The sequence below is a fragment of the Meriones unguiculatus genome, chromosome 14 (genome assembly GCF_030254825.1).
Source record: "Meriones unguiculatus strain TT.TT164.6M chromosome 14, Bangor_MerUng_6.1, whole genome shotgun sequence".
Classification (NCBI taxonomy): Eukaryota; Metazoa; Chordata; class Mammalia; order Rodentia; family Muridae; genus Meriones; species Meriones unguiculatus.
The window spans coordinates 75,688,119-75,713,618 of NC_083361.1; the positions used below are offsets into that span (position 1 = coordinate 75,688,119).

The 25,500-nt window shown below is 40.0% G+C and overlaps 1 protein-coding gene across 3 annotated transcripts; it reads right to left on the reverse strand.

Moving 5' to 3' along the window:
• Window positions 1–608: 608 nt before the first annotated feature.
• On the reverse strand, window positions 609–24,337 carry Hikeshi (heat shock protein nuclear import factor hikeshi). Of its 3 annotated transcripts, none has more exons than XM_021644037.2 (5): window positions 24,113–24,337; window positions 19,272–19,509; window positions 5,150–5,301; window positions 1,961–2,079; window positions 609–922 (listed from the first exon to the last, which is right to left on the reverse strand). In XM_021644037.2, exons 1-5 carry the CDS (start codon window positions 24,140–24,142, stop codon window positions 868–870), a joined length of 594 nt encoding a protein of 197 aa, XP_021499712.1. In that variant the 5' UTR covers window positions 24,143–24,337; the 3' UTR covers window positions 609–867. The 3 variants fall into 3 exon arrangements, with proteins under 3 accessions (XP_021499712.1, XP_060223485.1, XP_021499714.1); XM_060367502.1 differs by lacking the exon at window positions 24,113–24,337 and adding an exon at window positions 12,631–12,767 and having other exon boundaries at window positions 19,272–19,400; XM_021644039.2 differs by lacking the exon at window positions 19,272–19,509.
• Between the last annotated feature and the right edge of the window lie 1,163 nt (window positions 24,338–25,500).

A 25,500-nucleotide genomic window follows, 5' to 3' on the forward strand; every position in this document is an offset into this window, starting at 1 on the left:
AAACCAAGTGTGGTGGCATATCCTGTAATGCCAACACTCAGGAGACAGGGGCTCAGCATCAGGACAAGGACATTCTTAGCTACAGAGGGAGTTTGAGACTAGTTTGAGTTTGAGACTCAAAAACCAATACCACCATCCCCCAAAAAAGAGGAAAGAAAAGAAAAACTCTCTGAAGATAATTTTGCCATTTTTTTTAAACATTCTCTTTTTTTTTTGGGGGGGGGGGGGTTGAGACAGGGCTTCTCTGTGTAGCCTTGGCTGTCCTGGACTTGCTTTGTAGACCAGGATAGCCTCAAAGTCACAGAGATCCACCTGCTTCTGCCTCTCTGAGTGCTGGGATTATAGGTATGTGCCACTACGCCTGGCTAATTTTGCCATCTTAAAACACATTTGACATGTGTTTCAAAAGTTCCCCAATTATGAAATATTAGACTTAATATTAACTACTCTAAGCAGGACATGGTGGATCAAGCCTGCAATTACAGCACTTAGCTACATAGTGAATTACTGGCTGTCCTGGGCCACATGAGACCCTTAAAACCAAACAACAAACAACATTAACTATTCCAGCAAAGTACTGTGAGAATAAACAAAAAGGTTACACATGCTTATTTCAAATACTACTACTGTAAGTAGGATTTATTTTAAGAAATAAATGATAGCCAATACAAAATGTTTGTCTCCAAGAAGTATTTCATACTTATAAGGGAAAAGGTAATTAATACTGAACATTTTCCTTGTTCGGTGTTTCTAATTTTTATAAGGGTTTTAAGTAAGTTTCATAGTCGCTAAGCAGTTTTGAAAGGTAGGCTTCATGACCCTTTGACTTCGTGCTTTTACAGGACATGACAAATTATTTTATTCAAATTATGTTTTCCAAAAGAGAGGGTTCTGTGCTAATCGTCTTTGAAAGTTTTCATACCTACAAGAGAAAATCCAGAATAACATCAGAACATTTCAATCACAATTTCATGACTTACCAAATAACTTTTATCAACAATAATTTTATGACATTTCCCAAAAGCTATGATAAAAAAGGGAGAAGCAATTCTGAACATTATCACTGTTAAGAGCAGTGACTTAAAATAAGATGGACTGACAGCTCTTGGCAGACAGCAGCAATAGACAGAGCCAGGGCTAGAAAGCCAAGGAAAGGGATCATCACAGAGACTGCAGATTCCTGAAAGCAGTTTGCTCAAAGTTACAACAGCACTGGGACAAAATGCAAACCCAGGATATTCTGGTATCCTTGCTACAGCAGAGTACTACTTCCTACAAAACTTCCTATTATCTCCTCACTGGACATTCAAAGTGAAAAGAAATGACAACAAAACATAGAAGTCAGAGAAAAGTAATAGTCATCATGTTCAAGACACACAATGCTTGGCGTACTGACTTTCGATTTCATTTGTTAATGCTGTTATTTTTATTTCACATGTAAGAGCATTTTGCCTGTATGCATATTATGTGTACCATGTATGTGTGTGGTATCTACTGGGGACAGAAGAGGACGACATCAGATCCTCCTTCTGGAACTGGAGTTAAAAACGGTTGCAATAGCTAAGAATGAAACCCAGGTCTTCTACAAGAGCAGCAAAGCTCTTAATCGCCAAGTCCTTTTCTCCAGCCCCAGGGAAAAAATGTTTTGAGCATTGTTCAAATGTTAATAAAGTATTTCTAACTCAACACAGAAAATGAATCATCCCTAATAGTGATCCCTAAAACACAGTGGTCTTTCCCTGACTTTATGAATTCCTAAGGGCTACTTTGTAATAGAATATTTACGGTATGAACTATTCTAGATATGAAGGCTACAAAACGAACATTATTAGCATGTAATATATGAAGAGATGTTGATATCCACAATAAATGACTATGTTTACCTCTCAAAGAAGAAAAACATTCATAGGCAAAATAGTTATTAAAACCTTAACACTAGAGATTGGAAATTTCCTCATACCATTTCAGAACCACATTTGCTGGGATGAACATTTCAGATGGATTTGGTGTCATCTGAGCCTGAGAGAGAGCAAATGATGAAGCAAAATTGTAGAAGTTGTCCAACATCTTCTGTGTGAACTGCAAAGTTAATAGTTGATTTTAGTGAGTTATGTTAATTTTCATATGCAGTTTAGGCCTCAATACTTTTAAAGTATTCCCATATTCTGGTGCCTTTGGTTCTAAGAAATATAATTCTAAGACAGCCAGGCATGGTAGCACACATTTTTAATTCCAGTACTTGAGAGCTGTGGCAGGCAGATGTCTTTTTTACTTTGGGGGGTGGGGGAGGTGATGTTTCAAGACAGGGATTCTCTGTAGAGTAGCCCTGGCTGTCCTGGACTAGCTTTGTAGACCAGACTGGCCTCAAAATCACAGAGATTTGTCTGCTTGTGCCTCCCGAGCAAGTCCAGAGTGAGTCTACAGAGTGAGTTCAGAATGTCCAGGATGACACAGAGAAAACCTGTCTCAAAATAAAATAAATAAAAATAAAAGAAAGAAAGAGGTGGGGAGGAGGAGAAGAGAGGAAAAAACAGTTACTGGGTAGTATTACTGTAAAAGAGAACAGGATAGGCACAGTATTATTCCATTTCTTCTACTTGTTAATCTGCCTCTTTTCACTGACCATAAAATGATCAAATCGACTAATATCCTGTAGTGTCTATAGTAGAAATCAGAAGTAAACTCATTAATCCTTCATGAAAATCAAGTGGTCTTAAAGGCAATAAACCTAAAAGTAAAGAAATTAAAGGCAGTGTTCCTTTGGGCTCACTCAAAAACACTCTTCCAGGCCATAGAGACGGTGAAGAAGTTAAAGGAAGGCAACATGCAAGACCGATAGCCTGACTTCTATCCCAGGAAGCCAGAGTAGTAGAAGAGAAGCAGCTCACAAAAGTTTCTGACCTCCACAATCACCATGGCACACTCGTGCCTACTCATACATGTGTAACACACACACACACTCTCTAATAATGATGATGATATGATGATAATAATAATAATAATAATAATAATAAAAACAATAAACTTAAAACAAATGGGCTTCCCAGCATTACTTTCTCAAAATTACAAAACTGGCTCTGAAAGTTCCTGATGCATCTTTTTCACAAAAGAAATTACCTTACCAGGGTCTTAAAATCTGCTCATTTAATGGGATAGAAGATCTATCATGGGCTGGAGAGATGGCTCAGAGGTTAAGAGTGCTGGCTACTCTTCCAAAGGTCACGAGTTCAATGCCCAGCAACCACATGGTGGCTCACAACCATCTAAAATTAAAACTGGTGCACTCTTCTGGCGTCCAGGTGTACATGCGAACACACATTGTATACATAATAAATAAGCAAATCTTAAAAAAAAAAAATCTACCATTAAGGTATCATTAACATCAAGAATTAATTAGGTCACTAACCAAAAGGTTACTATTAGAAACAAAGTTTGCTGCAACCCTCCACACCAACAAGATGTTTTTTTTCTTTCCTTTTCTGACACAGATAGTTAGACAATGTGTTAAGAAATGTAACCAATTCTCCCAAAATTAAACACTTAAGTTCATTGCTACTTTCAACAAAATTCTAATGAAAATTTTCACAAAATTTGAATGAGTGGTACGGTCTGGAACTCAAGAAGGTGATTAAAATTATTAGGAAGAATATCTAGGCCTGTTCTGATGACAATAAAGGACTTGGACTATTAGACAGTAAGACTTAACTGGCAGCTGGTGGTGTTAGTTCACGCCTTTAACCACAGCATTCAGGAGGCAGAGGCAGATAGATCTTTTAAGTTTGAGGCCAGCCTCCTCCAGGACAGCCAGGGCTACATAGAGAAATGCTGTCTCTAAAAACAATAACAAAAAAAAAAAGAAAGAAAGAAAACAACCCAAGCAAATTATATATGAGACCCAAATAACCAATTCACAGTGGGAAAATTTTTTTAAAAGAAAAAGCAGAGAGCTGGAAGAGGAATGGCCACAGAAGAATGTCAAAGTGGTATGATTTATACTTGCAGACCCTGTCATAAATTAGAGCTGGAAACAAAGCCATATGTAAAACAGAAAGGAGAGGGAAATCCAGAAATTAGTAAATAGGAGAAAATATAACAAATAGGGGCGGGGAAGGAGCTCTTAATTGTGCCAGGACAGGCATTATACTTTGTCTACTTTGTGTTTATCTGTGCTTAAAAAATGCTTGGCACAAAGTAAGTACAAAATAAAAATCTGTGGAATACCTAACTTTTTCTTTATACTTTATGCTTAAAATATTTCATAATAAAATAGTTAATAAAAGTACAAGTACTTTACTTAAAAGCTCAAAAAATTCAGAGGAAGCCCATAGGCTGCTCAGTTTCCAAGTAGGTTCCTAGTAAGGTGCACATGGGCTGTCTCTGACATGAACTCTGTGGCTGGCTCTTTGATCACCTTTCTGGGGGGAGGGGAGTACAGCCTTGCCAGGCCACAGAGGAAGTGATGCAGCCAGCCTTGATGAGACCTGATAAACGAGGGTCAGAGAGAAGGGGAGGAGGCTGTCCCCTATCAGGGCACTAGGGAAAGGGCATAGGTGGAGAAGAGGGGAGGTGGATGGGAGGAGATGAGAGAGGGGGCTGCAGCAGGGATACAAAGTGAATAAACTGAAATTAATTAATTAAAATTAAATTAAAAAGCTCAAAAAATTTATAAGCTCACAGAAGCAGACAAACAGAAGATTACACACTGGAAGTGTAATAGTGATCTGCTAAGAATCAGATCTTAACTGTACTTACACAAGGAAGAATGCAACATTATAATATGTTACCTACCTTTAGTTACTTCACAAAATTTGACATATATCGAAACATTATCCTTTTAGATAATTTTAAATATTTTTTAAATTTTTAATTATTTATTTTTATTTTATGTACATTGATGTTCTGCCTGCTTGTATGTGTATGTGAGAGTGTCAGAGCCCCTGGAACTGGAGTTACAGACAATTGTGAGCTGCCATGTGGGTGCTGGGAATTGAACCCAGATCCTCTGGAAGAGTAGCCAGTTCTCTTAACTTCTGAGGCATCTCTCCAGCTCCTGGAAACATTATCGTAAACATCACAGAAATGTACAGTCTTGTAAGATATACCACAGTGGGGGAGGGGCAAACAAAGAAATGGAATGTGTATGGATTACCTGCGTAAATGAGTCCACAGAGGACACAGCAGCACTGCCTACAGGAGTCTGCTGAGCCAGACTGTCCAACAATTCCACCGAAATGCCAATCTGAGCAACTGACGGGGTTCGCACAATATTCATGGCTCCAAATGGGTGCTGGCTTCCTTCTCCTGAAAGACATTTACAGATGCTACAAATTTTCACACTAACTTGTACTCATGCAAATTCTCTATAAATGAGGAATCTCTCCCTGATTTAACACATTAAGAAGTATGAAGTTTATCTATGATTCTGATAAGGATGTCTCTCGTCAAGGTTCCTGTTATGCTACTTATGGCGGTGGCTTTGGACCTGAAGGCCTGCTCCCCATTTCAGGTCTTATTGCTTTAACTCTCCTGATCAAGTTCACCTAAAAGGAACCTCATCCCAGCTGTCCTTCACTATGAGCCCCCAGCTCTCTGTAACACACAGGTTTCCTCAGGAAGTCACACAACATAGAAAAAATATACCCATCTTATAGGTCTCAGCACCACACACAAAGATAAATAAGGACATGGATCTTATAAGCCAGATCTCTAATGGGTTCTGTTTATGGTCACATCCTCATCTTTTTCTGTAGAAGCAGTCAAGCACAATTCTTCAAAGCCTAGAACTCTGAAGCCTTTCATGGCTCATAATTTTTTCAAAGTGAGGAAGATCATCTTCTCTAACCATAATATGCATAACATTCTCATTTTGACATTTATAAACGTTTTAAAGAAGGACCAGACATGGCAGTGAGATGGCACAGCAGGTAAGGTGCCTGCTGCCATGCCTGCTGAGTTTGGTCCCACATGGCGGAAGAGAACCAACCTCTACAACTGTCCTCTGACCTCCACATATACCATCTGGAGCACTCACACAGACAAACAATAAATAGATATAAAAAGTTAAATAAGGAGCTAGGCACAGTGCAGCACAACTGTAATCCCAGCACTCGGGAGGCAGAGGCCAGCCTCCTCTACACAGTGAGTCCAGCACAGCTAAGGCTACACAGAAAAACCTTGTCTTGAAAAACAAACAAAACAACAACAAAAATAAAAATTAAATAAGAGAACCAGCAAGATAGCTCAGAAGGTGAAGGCACCTGCCACAGAGTCTAATGATCTTCAAGATCCTCAAGGTAAAAGAAGAGCACTGACTCCTTCAGGCTGTCCTCTAACATGCTATGTCTCTCTCTCTCTCTCTCTCTCTCTCTCTCTCACACACACACACACACACACACACACACACACAGGATAAAATTTAAATATAAAAAATAAAATAAAACAACTCTTCAAGATGACCAATTTACGACAGTTACCCTGATTGTCAACTTGGCAGAACCAAGAAACAAGCATGCATGCTGGTAAGGGATTATCGACACTGGGATAACTGAGATGGGAAGACCCGGGTTCTAGTTTTCTTCCTGTTGCTGTGATAAAACCCTCTGACCAAAAGCAACTTAGAGAAGGAAATGAGACTTATTTGATATTTATTTATGTTTATTTGTTTGGCTTCCAGGTTACAGTCCATTTATTAAGGGACGTTAGGGCCAGAACTCAAGAAAAAGGTGGAAGCAAAACCACAAAGAAACACTGCTTGCTGGTTTGCTCCCAGGCTCATACTTAGCTAGCATTCTTGTATAGCTGGGAGCCTCATGCCTCAGGAATGGTGCTGTCCATGGTGGGCTAGGCACTCCTGCACCAACTAATAATCAATCCAATCCCTCACAGGCATGTCCCAGACCAACCTGATCTAGGAAGTTTCGTCAACTGAAATGTTTCAGACTAAACAAGGTACCCACCCATCCTGAATGTGGTGGTATGACACAGTAGTCTGGATTCCTGGACTGAATAAAAAGGCTGAGCACAAGTATCCATCTCTTTTGTTTGTTTTTCAAGATAGGGCTCCTTGTGGACCTCTGGCTGTCCTAGAACTAGCTCTGTAGACCAGGCTGGCCTCAAACTCAGAGCTCCACTTGCCTCTGCCTCCTGAGTGCTGAGATTAAGGGCATGAGCTACCACTGACTGGCCATTCATCAATTTCTGATTGACTATGGATACAATGAGAACAGTTCTCAAGTTCCTGCTGCCATGATTTCCAGGCATGATACCCATTCCTTCCTTATATTGCTTTGTTCAAGTGCTTTGTCAAAGCAAGCAGTCAAGTAAGTAATACAGAAACCCATGATTTTTTTTTTTAATTTCACTTTTGTACTATTTCATTTCAATTACCTTTGCATATAAACACCCATTCAGGATCTGCACATATCTTTTTCACACATACTCAAGTTCTTAAATGACTGAGTAAAATACCATATTTCCTTTTGTTCCTTAGAAACAGTTCAGTGGTCAACCTTACTTGAAGAAACTCAGCCGAGGAGACTGTTATCTAAAGACTCAGTATTTAAGATTTCGCTAACACAAGCAACTTCACTATCATTTTAGAATGCATTTCTCTTTTATTTCCCTTTGCATTTTTCTACCTAGAAAACTTCTTCTGTCCACTTCTTTCTTTACCATCATGAACTAAGTCAGAAAAGTGTGGATTCCAGATTCTGTTTAATAAAAGGTAAAAAAAAAAAAAAAGCCATAAAGATGTCTCCAGTCTGTGTTTATATTCTTTTAAAGATGGCAGCATAACTGGAGCTGGGCATAGCGCTTCCACATGCCTTTAATCCCAGCATGTGGGGTAAAGGCAGGTGGATCTCGTGAATTTGAGGCCAGGACAGTCAAGGCGATATAAAAAAAAACTTTTATCTCAAAAATAAATAAATAAATAAAAAATCAAACAAACAAACAAAAAAAACCTGAAAAATGTTTTTCTATGAAGATTACATGTCAATACATAGGCAAATCTGGCTCACATTCCATTTTTGCATGACCTGCAACCTATATACAGTTTATATGTTTAAAGTTGTTTAAAGAACAATATGGCAAACCAGGCATGGTGGCACACACCTGTAATCCCAGCACTCAGAGAGGCAGAGGCAGGCGGATCTCTGTGGGTTCGAAGCCAGCCTGCTATAAAATGCAAGTCCAGGGCACCCAAAGCTACACAGAGAAACCCTGTCTCAAAAAGAAAACAAAATATGCCATAGAGACCACCTTTGGCCTAGAAAAACTAAAATCTTTACAAAAGAGCTAGCCAACATCTGCCATGAACAATTTCATCATTCCTCCATCTTTCTTAATATATTTCAACCCCTTTTCTTTTAGCATAGTTAAAAAGGTATCGGACGGGTCTGATGCTCTTTGGGTGGATGACACCTAAATGAACATCAGTACAAAGTCCCAATTTATTTCTAACATCAGAGATCAGACCTCTACTCTTGCCTGATGCGTCTAAAACAAAAAGGGGGAACTGTAGAGAGCTGTGTAATGCCGCGCCTTAAAGATGGAGCTGTTTTCCGCCTTCCACCTTCCCGATGGTGAGTGCTCTCTGTCACAAACAACTCCACATTTGGCTAAGGCTGAGGATCTGGCTTGCTTCCATGTATGTGGACCTATCTGCATTGCCCACGTGGCATGCTAGGGTTGGCTACCCAGAGGCTATTTAAGCTGTGGGCTGGCTTTCCCCAGGGTCAGATGATTGTTCAAGGTTCCTGAATAAACTGCATTGAAAAAAATAAATAAATAAATAAGTGAGGAGTTGAAAGTGAAATAATTCCTTGATTGAATGCCACAGTGTATGAGATTCTGGAATCATAAAGCACAGCCCTAGATACATCTTAGATTTAAAAAATGACCCACTGGACTTCTGTAATTGCAAGACAAAAATAAGCTCTTAGTCTATTAAAAATGTTATTAAGTAAAGGGGTGGAGATGGCTCAGTTGGGAAATTGCTTGCCTCACGACCACAAGGACCTGGGTTTAAGCCCCAGCACGCTCATAAAGAGCGAAATGTGATGGTTCACCTTGTCATCCCAGCACTGGCCAAGTGACCTATTACAGCTGGTGAGACATAAGTTGCGATGGAAGACTCTGTCTCAAAAAACAAGGTGGGCGTCTCCTAGGATCCACTCCCATATATCAAGGTTCCCTCTGTACTTTGGAAGACCTAGATAAAAGATAAAATCATGACATATAATTCATCTAATTAACTGATCAAGAGAAAAACTAAAAAGCTACAAGTCCACTGTTTCAGATACTGTATATGTACGCAGCAGCCATGGAAGAAAACTGAAAATGCTGATGACAAAGGAAAGTAGCTGCCACGTAGGAACATCTGAATATGATAATATATGCTACAAAGTTACATGAAAGTATCTTGACAGTATTGAACAGATAGATAGAAATCAAATATACATATATATATTAAGATATCTGTATAGTTAAAAACTCTTTGATCCATATTTATTAGTAAAATAACAAGTATGAAAATACATTTTCCCCTAACATAGTTTCAAAAAGTGTATTTTAAAACTTTATTGTCGGGCTGGAGATGGCTCAGCGGTTAAGAGCACTGTCTGCTCTTCCAGAGGTCCTGAGTTCAATTCCCAGCAACCACATGGTGGCTCACAACCATCTATACCTTCTACTGCCCTCTTTTGGTGTGCAGGTGCACATGCAGATAGAGCACTGATATGCATAAAATATATGCATAAAATCTAAAAAAAAAAAAACAACAACAAACTTTATTGTCAGTGAATATCCTAACTTGAACAATGGTAACATATTTTCTCAGTTTTGAGAGCAGTTTGGGCAGGATATAGACTCCTTGACAGCTGAGCATGGTAGTAGTGTGCACCTATAATCATAGCCCTTGGAAGGGAGAGGCAAAAGTTTGAGTCCAAACAAAGTGAGTTTAGGGCCAGCCTGGGCTACCAATTCTCAAAAACAAAAACAAAAACAAACCACCAAAACCATGAAACTGGGAAAATGGCTCATAGAGGAGAGACCTTAACTAGACCTAAGGTTGTAGGTGTCTGTAACAGCAACAAGGGGTTAGGGGCCATAACATACAGAGATCCCTGAAGCCCTCTAGCAGGCGGTGTTTCAAGTTCTGCCCCTCAAGAAGAAGGGAGGAAGGGAAAAAGAAAGACAGCTCAAGACCTGCTACGGCCTCAATGTTGGTGAACAGACGAGTGCACACACCACACGTAAACAATAACAACATCATAAGCGGGGGTGGGGGGCAAAAGCAGCTGTGTCAAAAAGGAATGCACACGCCCGGCAGGGGTGGCACAGAGGGATGGTTCTTTGTGAGTTCAGCCTGGTCTATAGAGTAAATTCCAGGACAGGCATGGCTACACAGTGAGAAACGCCGTCTCAGAAAAAAAAGGATGCATACCCATTCCAGCTCATTATTCTACCCATTTCCATCAAAATCTTTGGTCCAAACTCTAACTCATTTTTCATCCTTACTTCACAATGAAAACGTCCAGTGAAGTGAGTGGAGAAGCATGGGAAGGCACAAGGTTGCCCTTATGGCTCACCAGCCCCCACCCCCACCGCACCCCTGCACCATGAACATAGACTAGTAGTGGCATCTTGAGCTGGTTTCTGGCCTTTCTAATCCTCTAAACAAACTCAGCTCAATTTTACAACAAAGCTAGAGTTAGTTTAAGTGTTCCTTCTGGCAACTGAATTGAACAAGACATCATTAATATTATATGTAAGGAAAGCTAAAAGCAATGTCATTAAAATACAGCAACAAGCCCAAAAAGACAAGGACATGATTATAAAGTAGTTCAGGGGGCTGGAGAGACAGCTCAGAGGTTCAGAGCACTGACTGTTCTTCCAAAGGTCCCAAGTTCAATTCCCAGCAACCACATGGTGGCTCACAACCATCTATAGTGAGATCTGATGCCCTCTTCTGGCACACATGCAGGCCGGATGCTGTATAAATACTGAATAAATAAATCTTAAAAAAAAAAAAATAGTAGTAGTAGTTCAGGGCAGGTGTGATGCTGAACAGGCACGTAGATCTGTGAGCTGAGCCCAGTCAGGTGTTAAAAGGGAGCTCTAGGCCAGCCAGGGCTACAAAGGGAGACTGAGACCATGTCTCAAAAAAGTCAAAAGTGGGGGGGAGTAAGTCAAATGAGGATTTATAAAAAACAAACTTTAATACTTTCTAAAACTTCTTTGGTGGCAGTCTTTCTTCATAGGTAGCTTAGTGTTACTGTTTAAAAGGGCAGAGAAAAGCTGGGTGAGTGTAGCAGATCAGAGACTAATGATGTAACACCTGGATGCATGATCTGCTTAGCCCATAGATGAAGCCTGGCAGAACGGTTATAAAAGGCATTTTGGGGACAAATGACAAAAAACTAACACAGGCTGCAAATCAGATGAGAGTACTGTGTCTGCATTAATGCTGAGCTTGATTATACCGTGTTTCTACAGGCAAGATTATACCAAGGATCTGCAAATTATCAGCTCACACATTCAGCAACAAAGCAGAACAATGAGTATAACACAGTCTCAAAATGTTCAGAAGAAAAACAAATGTATGTGGGGCTCAACATTGGTAAATGCACCTGCTTCCACGCCTGTCAAGTTTCGTTCAATCCCTGGGATCTAGCTACATGGTAGGAGAGAAGCAATCTCCAGATCACACACATGCACCCTGGCACACACACACAAGCATAACACACAAATAAAAAATTAAGTAAGTGTAATTTTTGTAACTAAATAATGATAAATAGGGCAAAAAAAAAAAGAGAATAAATGTGGGAAAAGAGTATCAGGAATCTTTGTACAATTCTTACATTCTCCACTAGTTTCTTTTTTTCAAAATAAAGTTGTAAATCTCTGGTTCAGAATTAGGAATGTAACTCAGTGATAGAATGTTTGCCTCATATTCATATCACACCCTAACACCAAAAAAAGGTCTAAGTGATTTTTTAAAGACATTTAAATGTGTACGTATGAGTGCCTGCACGCATGTGTGCATGGAGCCCAGGGAGGTGAGAGCAGGGAGGGAATGAGACCCTTTGGAGCAAGAGTTATAGACAAATTGTGAGCTGCCACGTGGGTGCTGAGAACTAGACCCAGGCTCTCCGTAAGATCAGGAAGTGCTCTTAACCACTGAGCCGGCCTCCGGCCTCTAGACCCAGGCTCTCCGTAAGATCAGGAAGTGCTCTTAACCACTGAGCCGGCCTCCGGCCTCTAGAAGTTGAGATGGCTCAAGCATTTTAAAAACCTGAATTTCAGACTCAGAGCATCCCACAACTGGGCTTTGATTAAAACAGTAAGCATAAAGGAAAACTCAACTACAAGGTACCTAATTTACTCTGGAGGCCTGGAACCCAAAATATAATCCTTTACTAATAACAAAGTTTGTAGTTTATAAAACCCTACTACAGTACGTATTCACACAAACATTTATTTTCTCTTATGCCACAGGCAATTTGAGCAACTATTTCTTATTATTCTATTTAGTATAATAACACATTAAAAGTGCTGCAAACACAATGAAAAATTTGTTAAGCTCTATGTAAGTGTTTTCATATCTGACCTAAGGTCCTACTCCCCCACCTGCTCTTCCAATCTTGGCCTCTTCTGTTTCCCATTCTCCATATAATTCTCCACAGTAGATGTCACTGGAATGCTCCCTGACTGAGGCATTGCGCTATTTCCTCCTTGTCTCTTGAAACACTTTACAAATAGTTAACCTACAGAGAAAAGGAAGGTTTGAAATTGAACTTTGTGTGTCTGAATGGGTATGTGCACGTGACTTCAACAAACTCTTTAACAGTATATGAACTCTGCAAACATCTTTGACAGACAAATGCACATAAATATGCATAGACATAATTATATTTTTTTTCTAAGTACTTACTTATCTTGGCAAGAGAAACTGCTTTCTACTTCCAAATTCAGAATCAAAAATTTAACCGCATAATTTTTAAGATATCATATCCATATACCTGATTTATGACAAATCGAAACATTTCACATTTCATTATCAGAGCTGTTACAGACTTTAACAGATGTTTAACCTGAAACCAGTTTTCAGTTGACCTTCTGAATGCTGAAAGCGGTATCAAGTTTTCTACAGATTCTTAAAATTAATACCACAAAGGATAGATACCACTTTTAGAACTCAGATATGACATTTAAAAAAACAATTGAAAAAAAGCAATAGTCGATGTTAATATAAAACTTGAGAGATACACTAGATATATGTGGAAATGGATTTTGAATTCTTAGAGTACCTTTTATGTTAAAGAGAAGACTATAGCCAGTAAAAGGACTTTATAGAAAAAAGTGAAGATGTAGTCCACTAAGAAAATTCTCAGAACACTTGGAAATGAAATGCTTTGGTGGACCATATTAATTCAAAATAAAAGTAAGCAAATAGCCCTTTTGCCTATTTTTTTACTCCAAACTGTGGAGAAAACAGGCAGAGTATATTAACAAAACATCTGGCATCCCACTGAATGACTTCTTTGATGCCTTTCAAGAATATCGATGTTGGCTGGGCATGGTGATACACGCCTTTAGTACCAGAGAGGCAGAGGCAGGCAGACCTCTGTGAGTTTGATGCCAACCTGGTCTAAGTGCTAAGTTCCAGGAAGGACAGCCAGGGGTATGTAGAGGGCCCTGTCTCTAAAGACAAAACAAACAAAAACAAAAACAAAAATAAAACCCACAAGCAATGTTAAACTTTAATATAAAAATAATAATTGTGACATATTTTAATTCAAAATAATCAAAAATGTTTTGTGCTAAATTTGTCATTGTATTCAGAATTTTACTAAATGAATCAACAAGAAAAACTGGAGATACTATAAAAATTACCAAATTTCACTTCATAGTTGTCAACATATATAGCTATTTACTTCTATAATATTAATTCATGAAATGTTGTAAAAAGTAAATGATAATCTCTAGGAAAAACTTGTAAAGAAATATAGTTTACAGATAAACTTTAAAATATTCAATCATAAAGAGTGCCAAAGACAGAGAAAAATAATCAAAATAAAACCATTAATGCAAAGCATATAAATACATAAATACTAACCTGAGCTGACCTAATGCCACCTTAGAAAGCTGGTGATTGTGAGAATAATTCCAGCCACAGTTACCTGAAGCTACTTCAGTCTCCTCCAGCCTTGACGTGATTCATTAGCTTTGCTCAACCTAATCAAGCCTAAAGACTCTGGGCTTGAAGGAGTATCTCAAAGATTAAAAATATGAATCTATTAGCAAAATTCTGGCTTTGAGTTGCCACACAATTCAACCTACAACTTTATACCTAAGGCTCCGCTAGCATGTCACCCGGCTTCTCAACTCCAAACCAAAAGTATTCTTTCTTTGCACAAATTAATTGTTCCTCCTCCTGCACTGCTTAACACTACAAATACAGACCAAGGTGCATCTGATCTTTCCATCCTCTTCAAATTAAGGTTCTATTGTTTAAAAACACTATAATTTTTCCCATGTTGCCTCTATCCCATTAAACTGAATAAATACAGTCCGAAAGATGCTCAATAGGTAAAGGTGCCTGTTACCAGACCTGACGGCCTGAGTCCTATAACTAATATCCACATGGTCAGAACCAAATCCCAAAAGTTGCCCTTTGACCTCAGCATGTTTATGCCCACATGCACACACACATACTGTATAAATTTTAACTGAAAATTTATACAAGATAATAACATATGTTCATATTTTACTTTAAACCAAAGCAGTGAGAACTCCCAAGTGATACCTGAACATGCTCGATGTCAGGGAGAAAACAACAACAAAAGACTTCCAAAACATACCCTGAGCCGGACAGAAATCAATAACATAATCCATACAGATCATGCCAAAATACTTCTACTAAATAAACATACCACAAAAAGGAAAAAAGTAATCAAAGACAGAGGGAAAGGTATTTTCAGATCATAAATCTGATAACGAATTCATGTGGACAACTCTCAAAACTCTAATTTCCAGAGTAGCAGAATATGATGTAATCCGGCATCTGGGATGCCAATGTAGAAAAATCCAAGGTTAAAACTTCCTAAACTATACAGCCAGTTCTTCTCACTGTGGAGGAAAAAAAGAGGAAGAAGAGCAAGAGAGAGCATGAAGAGGGAGGAAGGGAGAAGGGGGAAGATCATAAAAAAAAAAAAGAGTATTTGAACACTCAACCTCAAAAAGGCACAAGAAAGAGCCGGGTGTGGGGGTGCACAACAGAGGCCAGCCTGTCTACAAAGCAAGTTTTCCAGACAGCTAGGGCTACACAGAGAAATCCTGTCTTTCAAGGCGGAAAAAAAAGCACATGAAAAAGAATTCTCAGTATCATAAGCCATTAGGAAATTTTTCATTAAAACCACAATGAGGCAGTGGTGGCATCTGCCTTTAATCCTAGCTCTCGGGAGACAGAGGCAAGCAGATCTCTTTGAGGCCAGCCTGATCTACAGAGGGAGTTCCAGGACAGACAGAGCTACTATCCAGAGAAACCCTGTCTCAAAAACAAAACAACAACAACCAAAAAAACCCACAATGCTAAGACAGATCACATCAAGGGTTGTTTCTTCAACAGCAAGATATCCAAGTACTATATTATTCAGTCATTAGACTCCTCAGTGCTCACCTGAAAGTAGAAATAAATGCATACCAAAGTTCATATATGTTTACAAACATTTTATTTTTATTTATGCAACAGTATAGGTGTGGAGGTCAGAGAACAACTTTCAGAGATCCGTTCTCTTCTTTTACCACGTGAGTCCCAGAGACTGAGTGCAGCCCATCAAGCTTGACAGCAAGTGCCTTTATCTACTGAGCAGCTTTATTTTATGATAACTATCTAGAAATATCCCAATTGTTTGTTAAACCATTAGTGAAAGCCTGGCATGGTGGTGCACACCTTTAATCTCAGCTCCTGGGAGTGACAGACAGGTTGATCTTAGTAAGTTCAGGAGAATCATTCTACATAGTCAGTTCCAGGCCAACCAAGGCAACACAGTTCAAAACAAACAAATCCTGGGTGTGGGGGGTAAATAAATGTATGTGCTTGATACCAAAAGAATACTTCCTAGCAATGAACTTTTTGGGAAATGAATCAGTTTACATTAATATGTATTTTGAAAAAATACATATTAATTAATATAGGCATGGTGGCACAGGCCTGTAATCCCAGCACTCAGGAGGCAGAGGCAAGTGGACCTCTGTGAGTTCAAGGCCAGCCTGGTCTACAAAGTGAGTCCAGGACAGCCAAGGCTACACAGAGAAACCCTGTCTTGAAAACACACACACACACACACACAAATAATTCAATGGTTCATAGTAGAAATGCCACAATTATAATCCAACAACAAAAAAGGAATGTACTAGTAATACACACTAAAATATAGATGATTCCATAATTAATTGTACTCAATTAAAAAGCTACCTCCCAAAAAAGTACATTATATATCATTTATATAATTCTAGAAAATATGTATTATTTTATGATATCAGAAAATGGGTCAGTAGTTGCCTACACTTGGGGAGGAGATAGAAGAGAATAGATAACAAAGGAGAGGCAGGACCACAGGGTGAGAGAGCAACACCGGACACTGAATGAAGAACTAGCAAACCAGGACAGACTGTCATCAAGAAAGACTGAAGAGCTTCAGAAATCACAAGGTGACAGGATGACTGAGAAGAACAAGAAACGAAAGAAGATGCAGCGGGAAGAGTAGAGTGTGGGCACAAGGGGAACAGAATTCTCACCCAACAGGTGAGGCCATCCAGGCAAACCTGATGAAGTCCTACAAGATTGCACAGGTGCACAAGCCTTAACGCCAGGCGAGTGATTTGGTGTGATGAGTCATTCTGTGGGCAGGTCAGCATCGTGGCCCTTGGCCTTAAACCCAGGGTAGGCAAGTGCTCTGACCACTGAGGTATATGTTCCTAGACTTTTTTTTTTTTAAGGTTCTTAAAATTTATCTTCTATAGACAGACAGTAACATATTTATAGATTCAGGACTCTAGTCATATCAAAACAGAGAAGTGAATAGGAATTTAAACTAAATAATATCCATACGCTGGTCATTTTTTAAGCTAAATGATAAGAATATTTTATCACATACAATACTGTATACATTAGAAATTTTTATAATGAAAACTACAATAGCAGATCAAATTACTTTGTGTTTTCTATACAGATATAAGCATCATGATTATTCAACTTCTTTATTTAAAACTTCCATTTACTCAGTCAATTCTGTTCGCATTTCTAGTATAACATGATCAAACCGGTCTGTACGTAAAGCACATGAAAAACTGCTGACCTATTAATGATAGCCCCTCAATTTATGATCCACAACTACTCTCCCTGCCATACACTCTTGCCTTATGCCATTCTGTGCACAGCACCTTCTCAAATTGTGACTTACCCCGTCACTAGAAGAACAACTGTCTCATCCAGAGTACTTCCCCAAGCACCTGCAGCTCCCCACTCCTTGTCTACTCTCCCTTCTCCCCCAGCAATCTTACACTCACAGCTAATCTTTTTTTTTTTTTTTTTTTTTGGTTTTTCGAGACAGGGTTTCTCTGTGTAGCTTTGGCTGTCCTGGACTAACTTTGTAGACCAGGATAGCCTTGAACTCAGAGAGATCTGCATGCCTCTGCCTCTCCCAAGTTCTGGTATTAAAGGCGCTGCACCACTGCACCTGGCTTATAGCTCTTCTATTTTTTTTTTTTCAAACAGGCTGAATTGTCTGAACTCTTTTTCACTGAGGTGTGTATGGGGGAACCAGGGATCAAACTCATGTTGTCAGGCTTGCAAGGCAAGTGCTTTTACTGGCTAAGTCATCTTGCCAGCTCTATCTTTGCTCTTATAAACCATCTACAGAACTGTCTTCTTCTATAAGAACACAAGTGTTACTGCAGCCAAGAACGTAACAGTTATCTTTAAACTCCCACAGTAGAGATCTATTAAGTACCTATGTTAAGTACATAAACATGTTGTCAACATTGCTTCAATCAGCTTTTGCTTGGCCTCCATATGTAAGTTCTATAAGAAAAGTATTTGAGTTTTCATACACTCCCATCTAGACTTAAGAGAAACAAAGATTCAGCAGCAGCAAATGGTACCCAACCTAAGCTTATCTTTACATTTGTTCAAAAAAATACTTCAAAGTGTTAAAGATTATGACCTATCATTGTTAACAGAATCAAAACAAGACCGCTAAAGATTGGACATAAGAGCTGAAAACAATTGTGTGTCCACGTGTGCACGTGAGTGTGAATATTCACATACGCATGCACGTGTGTACAGGAGGACGCAGGCATCATTCAGATGTACATGTTCAAGTACACGTGTGAAGGAGGCGTGGATAGCTCCATTGGTAAGGCTCCTGAGCCTGAATCTGAGGGTCCAGGGTTCACGTCCCAGCTACCTTTAGATGTAGCCCTTGGAAGTTTAAGAGTGCCTCAGACTGTGGCTCAGAATTAAAAAAAAAAAAAAGAGCATCAAGTATATTTCTGAGTGCACAAGTGTATTTGTAGAGGCCAAAAGTCAATCTTAGGTTAGTCCTTGAGTCTGTCCACCTTGCTTTTTGCCACAGATTTCTCATTAGACTGGAGCTTGCTTTTTTGGCTAAGCTGGCTTCCCAGCAAACTTAGGGTATACCTGTCTCTGCCTCCCTAGTGCTGAGATTACAAACACATGCCACCATGTCTGACTTTTTACATGCTTGCATGGCAAGCACTACCAACTGAGCCACATAAGAGTTCATTTTTAATGAAGAATTCCAATTTTATTTCTATACAGACAGCTGTATTTTTATCAACTGTATTTAAAACACAAGACATGTATACTATAAAATGTGAAGGAAGAAGAAAAAGGAGGTGGAGGAGACGGAGAAGGAGAAGGAGAAAAGAGAAGAAAGAAGAAGAAGAAGAAGAAGAAGAAGAAGAAGAAGAAGAAACTCCTGTTTATTAAAATACCCAGGAACTCAGAAAAGTCCAAAGTAAACAGTGGATGGATTCTGTCAGGGCCAGAGGACGGACGAGTGTGCACACCCAGGAAAGCTCTCACCTACTGCTTTTCAAAGGTTTGTTTCATCTATTTTTGGAAAAAGGATTATTAAGTATTCCTTCTAACTCAGAAAACATAGAACCTTTAAAAGCTGTGCTTCTGGTTATGCTATTTATGAGAAAGCTTAACTATGACACTATTTTAATATTACTCTTACCAGATTTAAGACCTGATATTTTGAAGATGGCACTTGGCTTCCCATTCGTGACAAATCCTAGGAGCTGCCACACTGGCACCCCATTTGAGTCAGGATAGGAAAAGTAGACAGAGCCTCCCATCCCCTCAGGAAATGGGATTGTTCCCAGCATAAAAACCACGACATGGTTGATATTTTCATAATCAGGCAAGTCAAAAACAAATTTATCCTCTGCCACTTGCTGTGCAGCTGTTTGCACCTAGAAAATAAGAAACCAGTCTTAGTTTAAGAGTTTGACAAGTTACTATAACCTTATTACTACTACAAACTGTCCCCAGTATAGACCACTACAGGTATTACATTTAATAAAATGTTATCAGCCTAATATTCTAATTACAAAACCACCAACAAATGTGTCAAAAAATAAAATACAAAACCGTATGTTTAGCCTTAAAATGCTTACTTAAAAAGACTTGGGGCATGGGAGGGGGCAGGGTTAGCCTCTGCTACACAGCAAGTCTGAGGCCACTAGACTACATAAGCCTCCACCTCAAATATAAAGCCTTGTAAAAATGAAAGTGTGAGACTGACCTGCCAACTACAGGGCCTGTGTGGGACTGACCTAGGCTCTCTGCACGTTACAATTGTGTAGCTTGGTCTTCTTGTGGGACTCCTAAGTGGAATCAGGCCTGTCTCTGACTCTGTTGCCTGCTTCTGGGACCCTTTTCTCTTACTGGAATGCCTAGTCTTTCTGCCACTTGATATACCATGGCTGGATGATATCCATGGGAGGCCTGACCTTTTCTGAAAGCAGAGGCGTGGATTGGGGGTTGGGGGAGAACTGGAAGGAAAGGAGGCAACTGCACTGAGGATGTAAAAATAAACGGAAAGAAAAGTGTGTTCAAATGAACACTACTAGGATTTTATCCTCAATCTGAAGGATAGAGGGTGAGGTAATTAAAATGAGTACTCAATTACTCTAAGATTCTGATTTTGCAAATTCAGCCACTAAAATTTATTTATAACCCAAAGCCAAAGCTTGTAAAATTTCTCCCTTCACCAACATTGTGAGGGGCAAAACAGCAACAAAACACATTAAGGTACCTTACCAAAACCATTTCTGGATAAAATCAAACAAGGCTGTGTTTTGCCTTGTTTCAGCCTCCATGTTGTGAGCAAATGTCCTTTTTGCAATCTATTGAGTGCCACCTTTTCTACTTCGTGCTTTTGAAATTTAAAATGGTTACACTTTATAAAGTGCTTCTGGTGTTTCTACTTGCAAGATTATGAAATGCCTCATAGAAAAATACATTGTTACACTTTTCTTCAGGTATGGGGTAGAATGTTTAGGTCATTAGTTGAATACTAATCAAGCAACAATGTTTTTTGTTGAAAACAGGATATTGCTATGTAACTCTGGCTGGCCTGGTACTGGCTAATGTAAACCTCCCACACCCCTTCTGCTAGCCTAGAAGTCACAGTAACTCTTCAGCCTGAAGTATTGAGATTGAGTTGCATACTATCACTCCAATAATACATAACATTTTAAATACAAATACATATGAAACAAAGTAATGACATGATGTTTGAAAAAAATGTTGGGATCAGGCTGTAAAACAGATAGACAGACGGATGGAAAGAAGAAAAATGCTAAGAGGAGTAGGGAGAAGGATTAGGAAAAGAGGGAGGAGAAACAGCAGCTGGATGTAAAGTTAATTAAAATTCTAAAAAATTAAAAACAAAATTTTTAATTTCTGAAACCAAAGTTTCTCAAGAACCTAAACCTGCTGTTCAACTGGTTGCAAAGATTAGCATTTGCCTTTTGGTCTTCCAAGTAAAGAAAACTTTACTTTCGGGAAGAACAGGAACTGGTGGTAAACCAGGTACTGTGGCACATTCATTTTGGAAGGAGAGCCAGGAGATTCAGGAAATCATGGCCAACCTTGGCTACATAGCAAGTTGGAAGTATCATGAGATCCTGTGGGGTTGGGTGGGGGCTGCTGGTTGTACATAAAAACCTATCTTTATATTGATATTGCTGAATCTATACACATCACAAAAAAGAAATAGCAATTCTAAGAAGTCTCAGGTAAATAAACTGTCTAAATTTTAGCTTATATAAGATGAAGGGTTTTTATTTTAGTTTGGGTTTCTAGATTTATTGTAATTGCTATTCATCAAAAGAACAAATCATAACTATTCAGAAGACTAAACATTCTACTTATTTATTTACTTATCTACATTTTGACTATGGGTTTCTCTGCATAGCCTTGACTGTCCTGGAACCCTGTGAACCAGGCCTGCCTCTGCCTCCTGAATGCTGCTGGGACTAAAGGTGTGTGCTACCACTCCCAGCCCAAATGCTGAATTCTTAACACCTGAATGCAACCCATTTTCTGTGCCCAGCATCTGCTACTAATTAAATGCTTACTTTTTCTTCTCCATAATTTTCTATCCTACCAATACAAGAAACCTTAAAAACCAGTGGCAACTTAACTCCATCTATAAACTAAATTAAACCCCAAGATGTCAAAGCTATGTGAGGGTCTCACAAAGCCCACACCGTTCCCCTACTTCTTCTGCCTCTATTCACAGATGTTAGGTTTAAAGGTACATGTCACTGGAGCTGAATGTTAGGCCAAGCCGATTCCCTTTTATGAAATTCACTGACCCAACATGAAATTTACCACCATAAAAAAATAAAATAAAATGAAAAGAAAAAATATAATCCAAAATTTCCTGTAGTGCTAAATTCGGTTTCACCAAGTTTTAGCACATACGTATTTTTTGGAAGGTGTGACAAACTATGGTATTCACAGGTCTGGAAATAACTGTAAGGCAAAGTATTTGTTTCAACTTTTATTGACAGGCAAAAGACAGTCTGTAAATTTGTACCCACATTCCAATCCTTCTCCCCCGCCCCCTTTTTAAGGATAGGATCTTATGCATGTGGCCCAAGTTGGCCTTGGGTGAGCTATGTAAGCCAAGACTGACCTCAAATTCCTCTTTCCCAAGTGCTAGGAAAATCCTTACAGTGGTGAGCCACCATATCCAACTAGACAGGCTAATGCTTGACCTTAATTAAAACAAACAAGGTGGGAGAACCTTTCTCTTCTTTTTCTTTGGGTACTCTTTCCTTAAAGAAAAAGCCTGAGGGTTGTGGTGGCAAAGGCTTTTAATCCCAGCACTTGGAAGGCAGAGGTAGACATATGTGATTTGAGGCTGTTCTACAGAACAACTGCCAGGACAGCTAAAGCTACACAGAGAAAACCTGTCTTAGAGAAATAGAAAGAGAAAAAAAGGTCAAAGAATGAAAATTAGGTTCCTAAGTTTCAATAGGTTTTTTCTGACCAAAAAAATGCATTTAAGTTCTGAGATATTAGCAGTTCTATTTGTCCTTCACTTTATTTATGTCTAATGATATACAATTTAAAGCCAAACATTAAGTCCCCCCCACCCCGCCCAAAATCTTGTCTCGAAGAAATATCCATTGGATATTTATCACATAAATTTGACATTGGGCAAATAAAGCAGATATTAACTGTAATTCCCTTCCAGATTAGTTCACAAAACACACAGACTCTACATAGGGTTTTGTTTTGTTTTTTGGATCTTTTAAAAGTTCTACCACTTAACTATTCATCCAACACCCTTTTTTTTGAGACCAAGTCTGGTCTTGCAACTGTGATTCTCCCCACTCAGCCATACGAACAGCTAGAATTACAGGTGTGCGAGGCTGGGTTTTATTAATGACAGACATCTGAGTACCACGTTCATCTCAAATCGTTTCTTTCCTGTTCCAACTCCAGAGCTGGGACATTCCAAAAGGAGCTCACTAGTGCCCCACGTCCACTGGGAACTCCCATTAGCTGGAGACAGAAAATAAGCTTTCTAACCCGAGTAGTCCGTAGTTTCTTGGAACCACGTGGTTTTTTTAAGAGCAGCGTGTAGAGAATAGATTATCAAAAACTGGTGAAAATGGATTGGGAGCAGCAGAGCGCTCGCCTACCGTGTGTGAGGCAAAATTTAACAAAGAGGCTGCAATATTTTAACAAAGCAGGGAGAAACGAAACAAAGAGAAATAGCTCTGAAGAGAAAGGATCCGAATCTCAAGACGGAAATACGGATAGTTTCTAAGGGAGCAAACAAGATTCACTCTAGATTATCAACAGTTCCAGGCACTCATTTCATCTAATTCTAACGCTTTGGCTAAGCAAATGCATCTCTTTGACCAATAAGGAAGCATTCCACTCGAATCCTCTAGTCATCACAGATACGGCTCAGACCTAAATTTCAGTCATTTCAGTTAGTCAACTTCCCATCGTTTAAAGCATAATTTTCCACTGTGGAAAATTTTTACTTGGGTCAGTAGACTTCAGAAAAGGGGCCTTCCAAAGTCACCAACAGAAACTCATTGCCCGGGCAATTTAAAAATCTTTGAAAAACACGCTATTAGCTTTAGATTAAACATCTCAGCTTTTCTCCTAAGTGACATTATCAATGTGAGCGCGTATTTACACTACCCAGCGAGTGTAAGCTCCTGAGCTGCAAAGAGAGAATGACCGCCTCACGAGTTGCCACGGTTAAAGCGAAATGCCAAAGTAGACGCCACAGCGGAGGCTGAAATAGCGAGTAATTACAGCACTCAGCCCAGTAGGCGGAACAAAATGCGCACTCGATAACATTCAGCAACCATGCAAACAGGTCTAGGAGTTGGGCAAGCGTCCCACTCCCCACCTCGCACGCCCAGGACAAAAAGAAGACAACGTGCGGACTCCCCCGCGCTCCTAGCCCCGTGCACCGTGCCACCACCCGGCTCTCAATCACCGACCCCTTCCTGCCACCACCCGTGCCATCCTCACCAGCCTCCCCGCCACCAGGCAGCCAAACATGGCAGCGCCCTCGGCGCCTCCGCTCGGCCAGCGGGCAACTCAGGCCGGAGACCAGGGATTCCGCAGCCACTGTCCTAATTGAACTCAAGAACCTTCCAGGAGAGAACGCGCCTCTACACTACATAGCAACACGGGAACACATTCTGGCCCGGCGACCTCTGACCCTCCCTTCCAAGCCCGCACGCCGCTCGGGGAGGAGTACTTCCGGGTCTGGCGCCCATTTCCTCCTTCTAAAGGCAGCAAGAAAGCGCTGCCGTATCACAAGGACTACAAATCCCATACTGACGTGCGCCGGCCTCCGGGAAGGCGAGCCCGGAGGATTTGAATGGTAGTACGTGATTTTCGTGCCCGTGCGAGTCAGGGTGTCTCAGCGCGGAGTGCTAGGTGAAGGCAAGTCTGAGCTTTGTGTAACCTCGTAGGAGTGACAGTGCGCCTCTGCCAGAATCGCTTCGCCTAGCCTCTTCCTGCAAAATCGCTGTGGGGTGAATATCTCCATTTCATACGTGAGGGAAAATGAAGTTTAGAAAGACCTAAAACTTGACAAACCTGTGAATTTTGGAGCGCCAGTTCAAGCCATCCAGGTCCTGCGTTCTTTGGCCAAACACTACCTCAGAAGTACTTCTGTATTTTTTATCTCATTTTTATGGTAGGGTCTCACATGTAGTCCAGGTTGACCTCGAATTTTGGACCTCCTTTCTCATCCTCCAGAGAGGCTCTCTGTAATTTCGTGGACAAGCGAAGCCATGGAGGGCCAGAAAGTAGTACTATTTTTTTTTCCCCCAAAAGTACTAATTTGTGTTCTTGTTTATGTTTCTTGTAGTGCTTTCCAACTTCACTTTTGCCCATCCTCCCCCAACTAATGTGCTGTACCGCTGTGGGCAAGCTAGACAACAGCTGGCTGCAGTCACTCATTTGCAACAGAACAGTATACCTATCTTTCAGGGCTGCTGGGAGGACTAAATGACGAGTTAACTGATAACCTCCACTGAGAATAGAGTCTGGGATTGCTTAATTAATGAGAGTTTTACTTTTAAATACCTTTAAAAAACAAACAACAACAAAACTAAAATTGTCGGGGCGGGGTGGGGGGGGGCTGTTTTTTAAGACAGGGTTTCTCTGTGTAACCCTGGCTGTCCTGGAACTCACTCTGTAGACCAGGCTGACCTCGAACTCAGAGATCATCCACTTGCCTCTGCTTGGTAAAGGGCTGGGACTAAAGGTGTGTGCCACTGCCACCCAGCTTTTGAGTTTGTTTGGTTGTTGTTTTTATTTTTGCGTAGTCTAGGCTGCCCTGGAACTTGCCAGTTCAAGGATGGTCTTGCACTCCTATACCTTCTACTACCTCTAGTGCTGGGATT